Here is an 11,159-nt window from a genome sequence, read left to right as displayed (position 1 = left end):
GGCTCAGAACTTTGTCTTATGAAGAAACCCAGATGCAAGAAAAGCTGGTAAATTAGCCTTTAATTGAGAAGCCATGCACCCATAAAGCAGGGGGTTAAAGTAAGCAGAGAAGAACAGCTTTTATGGGTAGCAGTCTCTGATTCAGTAATAAACAAATAATAAATACATTAGTATTCAGATGATACACGGAAGAAAATTTAGCAAGGTATGGGGACAAGGAGTACCAAGAAATGGGGGGAGAGAGGGAGGTGGGCTTGCTATCTCACATAAGTTGGTCAAGGAAGGACTGAAGAGTAATGGAAGTTTTGAGCAGAAGCCTAAGAAATGAGGAAGCCAGTCATATAAATATCTGGGGGAAAAGCTTTTCCAGAAGAAGAAATGGCAAGCACAAAGACCCTGAGATAGGAGGGCCTTGGTGTATTCGAGGTAGAGCAGGGAGACAAGTGTGATGAAACAGAACAAAAGGGAGAGTGGTAAGAGAGGAGGTGGATGTGGGCCATTGTATCAGTGTGGACCTTCTCTCTGAAGCCATATGGGGATTTTCAGTTGGGCAGGATGGTGTGGGAGTGACATGATCTGACTTAGAGGTTTCAGAAAGTTTACTCTAGCTGGTTTGTGGAAAATAGAGTGAGGGTAGAGGCAGAAGCAAAGAGACCAGTCAGAAAGTCATTGCAAATACCTGGGAGGTGTGATGGTGGCTTGGAGTGGGAAGACAGCAGTGGAAGTGTCGAGTATGGTTGGATATGGGACATTTTAAGCCGACAATATTTTCTGATAAATTTTATTTGGGATGACTGAGAAAAGGCTTATTCCCATACTTTACTATAGTTATACCCTCTGCAAAAGAAAATGAATCTCACAGGGAACAAGAAGATAAAATTTCTCTCAAGCTAGGACCATGGTGAACAAAGAAAGCTTCAGCAGGTTTGAGATGCTAGGAGCCAAGTACAATGTGACTTAAATTGCTTTGCGGGCAAGAGGGTGGGACAGTCAGAGCTTTCCAATATAATGAAAAACCCTAAAAAATAGTCTATGTGAAAATTTTAAGTTTAAAGAGACATATTAAAGTGAAAAGAAAAATGTTACAACCTGGATGAGGAGTACAGAAATAATGACACCTAGTCACAGATTATAAAGGGAATGATGAAGAATTCCATCTACAAAAATCAGATGATTAAAAAGTTGAAAGATGTTACAGTGAAAATTGGGTAAAACTAAAACTAAAAAAAAAACTTCCCAGAGGACACTTGATATAATTGGTCACAAATAAAATTCCAGGTGCACTTCATGGACTTGGGAAGGAGAGCACCTGTATATCCCCATCACCTAGCACAGGGTCTGGCACATGTAAGTTCTCACTTATAGAGTGATTTTTCCTACCATAAAGTGTGTTGTATAATGATTTCTTTTCTTTCAACTAGAAATTTTAGATTCTCAGTTGAGTCATCTTTCCCTGGTCCCTTGTCTGATAGTCTCTAGGGAAAGATGACTCACTGAGAATCTTAATTTCCCAGTGAAAGAAAGAAATCACATACAGCCCACTTTATGCAACTTTTAATTAGATGTAAATTTGAACTCCTACATTATAAATGAATAAAATTCATTTTAAGCACAAAGTCATGTAAATTCCCCCAAGTTTAACCAGGAATGGCTTAATTTCAAAACTTGACTGTCAAGTGACTTGGAAGCTAAGATTTTTCCTTTTGCCTCAAGGGTATATTTTATTTGGTAAAATATCCAGCCTTTTTCGGGATTGGTCTTGAGTTATGCAAGTTTTGAACTGAGAGGGCCTTAGAAATTCATCCCACATGTTAACTGTGCCCTTTTGTACACCATGCCCCCAAAATCTATTCTAAAAAAATACACCTGAGAACACTAAAAACCACCTCCCCAGTCCCCCACCTCCAACGTGACCTTATCAGGGAACTTCAGGAGAGGCACCTGGAAGTATGTTTAGCAAGCTTGGAGGTGGGTCCTATAACCAGGAAAGTTACAGAACCAAGACAAGGTCCTTGCCCTGGAGAAGATAATTTTCCAGCAGAGGAGTGTAAACAAGCACAGTAAATTAAGTGCTGCTCAGTTTTCACCAAAAGCAGGGTAGGAGTGGGGAAGGGTTTGACCTAAATGAGGATTAAACCCAGAAGGGAAAAAATCCTGAAGGAAGGGAAGTCTTTGGGCACTGGGTCTCTCAACTTTGGCGCAAGGATCAACGTCATTCACCAAATAATTCTTGGTAGTGGGGGCTCTCCTAGGCATTATAGGATGTTTAGCAGCATCCCTGGCATCTACCCACTAGATGCCAGTAGCACCCCTCTCCCCAAGTGATGACAATCAAAAATGTCTCCAGATATTGCCAATATCCCATGGGGGGGGGTGGAGGGGGTGGGGTGGGAAATCTATCTGGTTGAGGGTCACTGGGCCAGGTTGGGATTTACAGGTAGGCCAACATACTAAAGCATTTGGCGATGTTGAAAGTTTGTGACAGACACCTAGAGGTATATGTTAAAAATAGATTAAAACATTAAGACTTAAACAGCGGGAACTGGGGAAACTATAGGACTCTCTATCTGTACTCTAGAATAAAATAAAACCCAACTCGCTTACTGGTTTAATAATAAGAGACAGCCCTTCCCCGCCCCTCTGTACCTAAGCTCCCATTGAGGACTCAGACTAGGTAGGAACCATCTTAAGGACCAATCACTTGTTACCAGCAGCAAGACACATACCACTAGATGGCACCACTGGACCATGGGAGATCCTAGACTTTAACAACGCAACCTTCAATCACTGTCCCAATCTAGCCCCAAATCCAAAAAGCACTCGTGATCACGAGCCCAACCTACCCAACCAACAACTAAACCCACCTTTTATCAAGTGTTTACAGCCACTTTCCCCGATAACTTAAGTGGCTCTGAAAAGAGCCTTTGGGGTAAAATAAAGATGTTCTAGTTCGTCTCTTGCACGCTTACTTCGAACTGGTGTATTTGGTAACCGCCTTGGTACCTTCGGACACGGCATGCTTGGCTAGCTCGCCGGGCAGCAGAAGGCGCACAGCTGTCTGGATCTCCCGGGACGTGATAGTCGAGCGCTTGTTGTAATGCGCCAGGCGCGACGCTTCGCCCGCGATGCGCTCGAAGATGTCGTTCACGAAGGAGTTCATGATGCCCATGGCCTTCGACGAAATGCCAGTGTCTGGATGAACCTGCTTCAGCACCTTATATACATAAACAGAATAGCTCTCCTTCCGGCTGCGCTTGCGCTTCTTACCGTCTTTCTTCTGCACTTTCGTGACAGCCTTTTTAGAACCTTTCTTAGGAGCAGGAGCAGATTTTGCTGGATCAGGCATTTTCGCACAGGAGAATCCCCACACGCCAGTAGAAGTGATCCCGACTACACCGAAACAACCTGGTTACGCGCTACTTATAGAGCCTGTATGCAAATGAAGACTAGCACAGTATTATGTTTTTATTGGTTAATATCCAACAGTGTCGTCATAGAGGGGCGGAGCCCATGTAAATAAGGTTCTGCTCGCGCTCCCTTAGTGGCCCTTAGAACAAATGTCTTGTTAACCAATCAAAATGTTCCATTTCACACTAAGCACTAAATTATGTAAAAAGTAGTTTCTCCTGTTTGTGGTCTTTTGTTGTTAATTGGTTTTCACTTTTACTTGGAGATCTGAAGCGCCAGCTAAAGACAAGTTAACTTTCTCTTATTTTTGCATCATTTTACTCCTCTGTACTACTTTGTGGAAGTTTGTTTGGTTCTGGTTTTTGCAACAATACCTCAGCCCACATTTTCTTTTTTTTTTTTTTTCGCGGTTTGCGCCTCCTGTCTTAGGCAACGAGGAAGATGGGTTCTTACACATCTCGGGACTCTTGCCCCCATTCTTCTTAGTTGAAATCCCGAGGAACTACTTGGGGATCGAGGATTTTACCTAACATCCTGCCTAGTTCTAGTAACTGTACAATCGGGCTGAAAACCCAGATTGCCATCCCAACAGTTATCACATAATGACGGCCTTCTAAAGTGTCACTTAATTTCAGTATTCAGATTTGTGCTAACGTTTTGTACTAGCACTTTGGAACGCGTTACAAACGACTGGTAGAGCAGATTTTATCCTCTTGCAAAGTTTAGCAAGGTTGGCGCTCTGGACTAAGAAATCAAGCCAGCAAGTAAAAGCAGTACTTGACCGACACGACCCAGACCTTGCCTCTGGTGCTCCCTCTAGCGTCTGTCTGCCTTAACTCCATAACCTCACCACCCAACACGGGCGAGACTCCCCGACCCACTTTACCCTTAACACTTGTGCATTAGGAACTCACCAAGCTTAAAGCTGGCACAGCTGCTCTTTATGAAAACATGGGTGGCTCTGAAAAGAGCCTTTAGATCGTCTAGTTTAAAACGCGTGCCTTAAGCCCGCTCCCCGCGGATGCGGCGGGCCAGCTGGATGTCTTTGGGCATGATGGTCACTCGCTTGGCGTGGATGGCGCACAGGTTCGTGTCTTCAAACAGCCCCACCAGATAGGCCTCGCTCGCCTCCTGCAGCGCCATCACGGCCGAGCTCTGAAAGCGCAGGTCAGTCTTGAAGTCCTGCGCGATCTCGCGCACCAGCCGCTGGAAGGGCAGCTTCCGGATCAGCAGCTCGGTCGACTTCTGGTAGCGCCGGATCTCGCGCAGGGCCACGGTGCCCGGCCGGTAGCGATGCGGCTTCTTAACGCCGCCAGTGGCCGGCGCGCTCTTGCGGGCCGCCTTGGTGGCCAGCTGCTTCCGCGGGGCCTTGCCACCGGTCGACTTGCGGGCAGTCTGCTTCGTACGGGCCATGATATCTCACTCGTTTTATTCAGCGGCCCCTAGGCAGTCTTATTTATAGACATAGCCTCGTCTTGATTGGGCCAGAAAAACTAGGAATTTCCGAAAATGTAATCTCATTGGATAGAAATCAATCCTATTTACTGGGCAGAAGATTGTTATGCTAATCTTTTATAACCTCCCCTTTCCAGTACTTTTCTATAATCTTACCGATCACAGATTTTTTTTTTTTCAGACCTTTTCTTTAAACTGCTGTAACGTTTGTAAGAGTAATTTATAAAGTGTTTTTACACGCTTGGGATTTATATATTAGCAGGTTCTTTCGAAATACAAGCATGCCCTAGGTTTCAGCCTGCATTTCTACTTACTAGTTACTGTAACTCCTCTCCCATAGCTAACATTTATTTAGCTCCTGACACCGAGCCAAGCAAGTTAGAGTTACATTATGACTGAGGTTCAACAAAATATGTGGTTGAAGGAACCAAAAACTAAACTTAACGTTTACCTGATTCGGATCTCTGCCAAAGCTGCGTGCTGACCGGTACCAATGTACAGAGTAGAGCCTTCAGCCTTTTCCCCTTGGAATGCGGTTTCCTCCTCCTCAATCCATCAATGGCTAATTTGGTCCTATAGATGGAACGCTTTAAGTAACGGATGATAAGACCAGAAATATTAATTTCTCCTTTACAGTGGTGAAGAGTTTTAAATAAAGTTGCTTATCAGTCAGATTTAAATTTAAAGTGTGAAAGCAAATAAATTTTTCGTTGATTACTGAGTTGCTAGCATATTTTCTTCAATAAAGTGTTTTCTGATGCTTAAAGTTTCATATCTTTTCTATTCTCTGTAAGGAAATTGAAGATCCTTTGCCTTTTATTTCATATGCTTTGAAGAATTTCTCGGAAAATTACATGTAATAAAACAGCAGTTATGTAAGGTTACCAACGCTTTAAATTGTAATAACTGACATAAAAACTTTTACTCATATGCTTATTTGATTAGAAAAACATTACTGCATCCAAATCTTATAAAATCTCAAGCCTGAGAACAAAAGCAGCCCCAAGAGGCTCAAAACTTACCTCTATGGTGTCAGTATGAATGACCATCTTCCTGAAGTCAAAATAAAATAAAAGTGATTTTGAAAGGATTTCCTGAAAATTAAACACAAGATAGAAACTTACCTTTATAACAATCTGTGATGTATGGTTGCCTTAGAAGTCACCTTTAATAAGAGAATTCCGATTCATATTAGAAGTCTCCTTAGGCAGCAGCAATCTCCTGCTCTAGGGAGAAGAGCCAAAATGTCAGCACAAAAGTGTAGCTGATGTGAACAACTGTTACCCCCTCCTGTGGTGGTTTTGTAATGATGTCTTACATATACAGAGCACTACTCAGTATTGTAAAACTCTCTACATACACTATCTCATTTAATCCCAACTCTGTGAAATAGATGTTACTTTCCTCATTTTACAGATAAATAAACTGAGTCTCAGAGAAGTTATAGCTCATCCTGGATAAGCAACAAGGCCTGCATAATATACTAAAGCAAAAGAATGAAATTATAATGGATTTCCAGTTTCATCAGGCTTGGAGTATATTTTAAAGCACTGAAGAATCTTCACAACATACGATCGAATTACTCAACTGAACTATTCCCATCAGAAGAGGAAACTACCCCAGGGCAGGTGTCGATGACAGTCCAAAGCTGCCCAAACAAATGACACATTTCTTTGAAATGTTCTTTTTTTTTTTTTAGTGTATGCACTCTTGGCCAAGCTGTATGGATGTGTTCATTTAAACAAGAAAAAGATTCTCAAGCTATTTATATAAAATCTAACAGTAATGGGACATATATTACCTTTATAATGTAGAGAATAAGAAAATTCCAAGAGTCTTCCTCTGGCTTAATAAAGAAATTGAATAAGAATTTCTACTCAAAAACAGTGATGCCAATTTAAATATTAACTCCGGGGCAACAAATCAAATAAGATTATCAGAATAGTATATCATTATGGGTCATAGGTAACATTTCTCTGAATATAACAATCTGATATATGGTTGCCTTAGAAGTCACCTTTAATAACAGAATTCTGATTCATATTAGTTCAACTTCACCTATTCTCCACATTGGGCAATAGAGTGATACTCCTGTGAGCATTCTCAATACACCACTTTATCAGAAGCAAGTTTATAATAAAGAAGAACCTCTTGGGCTTCCCTGGTGGCGCAGTGGTTGAGAATCTGTCTGCTAATGCAGGGGACACGGGTTCGAGCCCTGGTCTGGGAAGATCCCACATGCTGCGGAGCAACTAGGCCCGTGAGCCACAACTACTGAGCCTGCGCATCTGGAGCCTGTGCTCCGCAACAAGAGAGGCCACGATAGTGAGAGGCCCGCGCACCGCTATGAAGAGTGGCCCCCGCTTGCCACAACTAGAGAAAGTCCTCGCACAGAAACGAAGACCCAACACAGCCAACAATTAATTAATTAATTAATTAATTAAAAAAAAAAGAAGAACCTCTGCTTTGCTGCAGCTGTGAGGAAGAGGGAATATTTTTCTCCTTTAATATTTCTTAAGTTTCTTTCATCAGAAATAATAAGAATCTGCAGTTTTGAGACAGCACTGAAATTTCACTATTTAGTACTGAGGAGGGGAAGAAAACAGTGATGAGAAGCTTAAATTTTACCATAGGGAATAAACAGGCAAAAGAAAATGTTAGTAAGTGAATTATTAGGCATATAATGTTTTGTATGCACATGTGTTTCTTTTTAATACAAAAGTAGTGAACTAAATTAAAATATATGTTTCAGAAAGACAATCTGTGTTTAGTTTTTGACGTCAAGCACCGCCAGGGCTTCAAGTACCCCATTTTGATACTGAATCTTTGGTTTGTGGGTTAGTCAGGCCATGTGCCTTCTTCCCTTTCATTTTGAGTGGCCTGCAGCCCTAGACCAAATTGAGAAGCCATGATTCTGAGCTTTTTTTCTTACCCCATTCTGAGCTAAACTCATTCCCCCAACATCCTACTCATTGATAAACACTTCCTCTTTTCTACCAGTCCTTAACACTACTGCCTATACTGTACAGTGAGGGGTTGTGTAGGGGAGGAAAATTTTTCCTTGAACCCCCTTAGGGTCCCTGGCTGGGTCTGAAAATTAACAAAGATTAACAGGAAAGAGGGGTCAGGTAGGCCTCTTAGGGAGAGTAAATGATTTTTAGGAAAGATGAATGGACCCTTAGAATAGATGGGAGGTATGATACTTTGTGACAAAGTTTGAGTGTGGTGTTGACTTCTAGTCTCCTCTCCTGTGACAAGAGTCAATCTTCCCTGGTTGATGAAACCACCTGGGGATGGGATTTCTGTCAATTGAGTTCCTTTCCAAGGATCTGTCTTTAGGCAGATAAGGGGAGTTCAAAGAAAGTCTGTCCCTGCATTTGCTGTTTTTCAAAGTATTACGGCTCAAAATAATCAATACACCAAAGCAGCATATTTTGAGGTAGCATGTCCTGAATTCCTACAGTCATGTTTTGGGGTGGCATATGCTACTACCCTTCAACATCTATTGTGAATTCCAGGGTGTTGATTTAGGCATGTGATGCATGGTGGCACCATCCAAAGAGCAGAGAGAGAACCCCATTCTTATGGGATGGGGGGAGGAGAATATATTCCCTCAGCCCCCACGAGATTCATACCTTGGAGATTTTAAGTTTAAACATTTTGATTTTTGGAGATTTTGAGTTTAAAATGACTAAAGAACAACCAGGAGAATCTACATGTCTGGAGCCTGGAAGTTTGGATAAAGATATAGATTTAAGATTCATTAGCATATAGAAGGTTGAGCTAAAGGAGAGCTGAAAGAAGGAACATAAGTTGTTTTTTGTTGTCGTTATTTTTTTAAAGATAGCAAAAAAAATAATAATGTCTCAGAAAAAAACATAATTATTTCTGATGCAGAAACCACATCTCCTCCTGTATTCTACAGAAGGCCCTGGTAATGAACGTGTTATCAGCAGAACCCCGATTTCATAAGGAAGTTTCTGGTAATGACTCTCAATATGGAGCAGATGTCCTCTTGTGAAACCCAATCAGCAAACTTTGCTAGCTCCATGTAGGGCCTCAATTTGGGCACTGAATTGTGGCTGAAAACAAGGGTCGGATTTAGAGGATCTGTAGAAACGGAGGTACAGAGGCCCTTCAGTCTTTCTATATATATATTGCTTCTTTCAGCAGAGCTCTGGATGACAGTGAGTTGGATTCACTGACCTCCATGTTAGAAGTCTTGCAGTATACAGACCAATTTTCCTAGGATCTGATTTCTCCTAAATGAGGTGAAACTCCATGCCTCATATCAACAAAACAGAGACGAGACTCGGGAATTACGGCGCTCTCCCTGCTTCCCCCTCCACGCACATCCAAGGTGCCGCTGCTCTTGAGATCGCCTACCGGGTTTGTCAGTCTAATTGTGGGAAACGCCTTTGCTGCAGTTTTATGTAACCGTGGTTCCGAAGCCTGGGATCCTTCTGTCGGTGTTGTACGCGGCGCTGGTGCTCTGTTCTCCTTTCCGTCTCTGGATTCCATTTGCTCTTCCTCTGGTCATCTCCACTATTCCTTTCTTCCTAGCCTAAATTTAATGCCTTCTGGGGGCACACAGGGAGAGAGACAGAGGCGAAAACAGCGACGGGATCCGGAAGCTGGGATCCGAATTCTCCCGGGGACTCTGGCAAATAGATCTTTTAAAAGATTGGAGTCCGAGGGGGGAGGCGCAATATAAGAGTAGGGGATTAAGAGATACAAACTACTATGTATAAAATAAATAAGCTAGAAGAATATATCGTACCGCACAGAGAATGTAACTGGTATTTTATAATAACTAAACGGAGTCTAATTTATAAGAATATTGAATCGCTGTCGATACACTTGAAACTGATATAAAATTGTAAGTCAACTATACTTCAGAAATAAGTTAAATAAATAAATAAAAATAAACGGTGAGAGTCCATTAGAGGGAGCTGTGGAGGGTGAAGGAGGGATAGGGAAACAGCAGAAAAGAAATGACGAAATGTCGAGCGGGCTGGGCCCATTTGGACAGCTTCCCGCCCGCGCGCTTTCGGTTTTCAATCTGGTCCGCTACTCTTGTATATCAGGGGAAAAGCCGACCTTGCTTGTCTCAAAGGTGTTTTCAGACCTCATCTGCTATGTCGGGAAGAGGGAAAGGCGGGAAAGGCTTGGGCAAGGGTGGCGCTAAGCGCCACCGCAAAGTTTTGAGAGATAACATCCAAGGCATCACCAAGCCCGCCATTCGGCGCCTTGCTCGGCGCGGGGGAGTCAAGCGCATTTCCGGCCTCATTTACGAAGAGACCCGAGGTGTGTTGAAGGTGTTCCTGGAGAATGTCATTCGGGACGCGGTCACCTACACGGAGCACGCCAAGCGCAAGACGGTCACTGCCATGGACGTGGTGTACGCGCTCAAACGGCAGGGACGTACCCTGTATGGCTTCGGAGGCTAAGCTGCAGCTTCTGTTCTACGTGACAATCTCAAAGGCCCTTTTTAGGGCCAACCACACAGTCATCAGAAGAGCTAGACACTTGCCTGAAGTATAGGTAACTTTGAATTTGGGGGTTGGTTAGTAGTGGGACCAGGAGTCTAGGAGGTACCGATGCCCAACAAAAGTGCTAACAGCCCTGAAAACCCGAGTCACTTACCAAAAGCTGCCTTTCACTTGCCTGCCTCAATTTTTGCCAACCTGAAAGGCTATACGTGCTCCCGATTTAAAGCGTTTTTCAGTTTGCTTTTGGGCGTGTATCATTTGTAATCGTTGGACCAGACTGCGGAAAGTGGTGTGTGGGGGCTTCACTTACCAGGTCTACAGTGAGGGACTGGGCTGGGTGGCTTAACGCTGTGCTCACATTGGGTAACTGTGTCATTACAGTCTCCTCACTTCGAAAGGTGCAAAAGCACTAGCAAAACCAAATCCACTCACCAACCATTCAAAAATGAAACAAATATAGGTTGTTAGACCAGAGATGAGCTCATTAATACAATACTGAAGTACATCTGGAAATTATCTGGCTAGCGTATGAAAAGTATTTTTGGTTTCCTGTGTTTTTGGTGTTAAAGGCCCCTCACAATTATCTGCTGAGAGTAGTGCCTGTGCGTGCACACGTACGCTACATTTAAGGGAGAATTTAGTTTATGAGGTTTGTCTTTCAGTGATAACATTACAAAGAGACAAATGCAGAAGCAACTAAGTATGAACCTTATATAAAATCTGAGCAAACTATATAACCTTAATGTGAAAGCAAGTCTTCAAGAAACAGTTCGGGTATGTGACTTTTCCATTAGGGCCTGTTAT

The 11,159-nt window shown here is 42.8% G+C and overlaps 2 protein-coding genes and 1 pseudogene across 9 annotated transcripts in view; 1 reads left to right on the top strand and 2 right to left on the bottom strand.

Annotated features, from left to right (window-relative positions):
- LOC309629434 (histone H2B type 2-F) overlaps positions 1-4,368 on the bottom strand; it is a 65,187-nt gene extending 60,819 nt beyond the window's left edge. For 4 of the 7 annotated variants that reach the window (XR_014245076.1, XM_082393446.1, XM_082393444.1 and 1 more), the window contains exon 1: positions 2,970-4,368. Coding sequence is in view for 6 of the 7 variants with exons in the window: in XM_082393446.1 (XP_082249572.1) it covers positions 2,970-3,346 (377 nt within the window). In the remaining variant the exon portion in view is untranslated. The remainder of the gene's footprint in view (positions 1-2,969) is intronic. The other 3 variants (XM_082393441.1, XM_082393442.1, XM_082393443.1) reach the window with 1 other exon arrangement.
- LOC309629459 (histone H3.2) lies at positions 3,743-4,835 on the bottom strand. Its single transcript, XM_082393505.1, has one exon. It carries the CDS (start codon positions 4,819-4,821, stop codon positions 4,411-4,413), a length of 411 nt encoding a protein of 136 aa, XP_082249631.1. The 5' UTR covers positions 4,822-4,835; the 3' UTR covers positions 3,743-4,410.
- Positions 4,836-9,857: 5,022 nt separating this feature from the next.
- Positions 9,858-10,365, top strand: LOC309629456 (histone H4 pseudogene; annotated as a pseudogene). Its single transcript has one exon. The product of its transcript is annotated as a histone H4 pseudogene (transcript).
- Positions 10,366-11,159: the final 794 nt, after the last annotated feature.

The sequence above is a fragment of the Balaenoptera borealis genome (genome assembly GCF_965194805.1).
Source record: "Balaenoptera borealis genome assembly, chromosome: 1".
NCBI classification, from domain to species: Eukaryota; Metazoa; Chordata; class Mammalia; order Artiodactyla; family Balaenopteridae; genus Balaenoptera; species Balaenoptera borealis.
The sequence above is the reverse complement of the archived record's forward strand: the minus strand, read 5'-3'. Positions and strand labels throughout refer to the sequence as shown.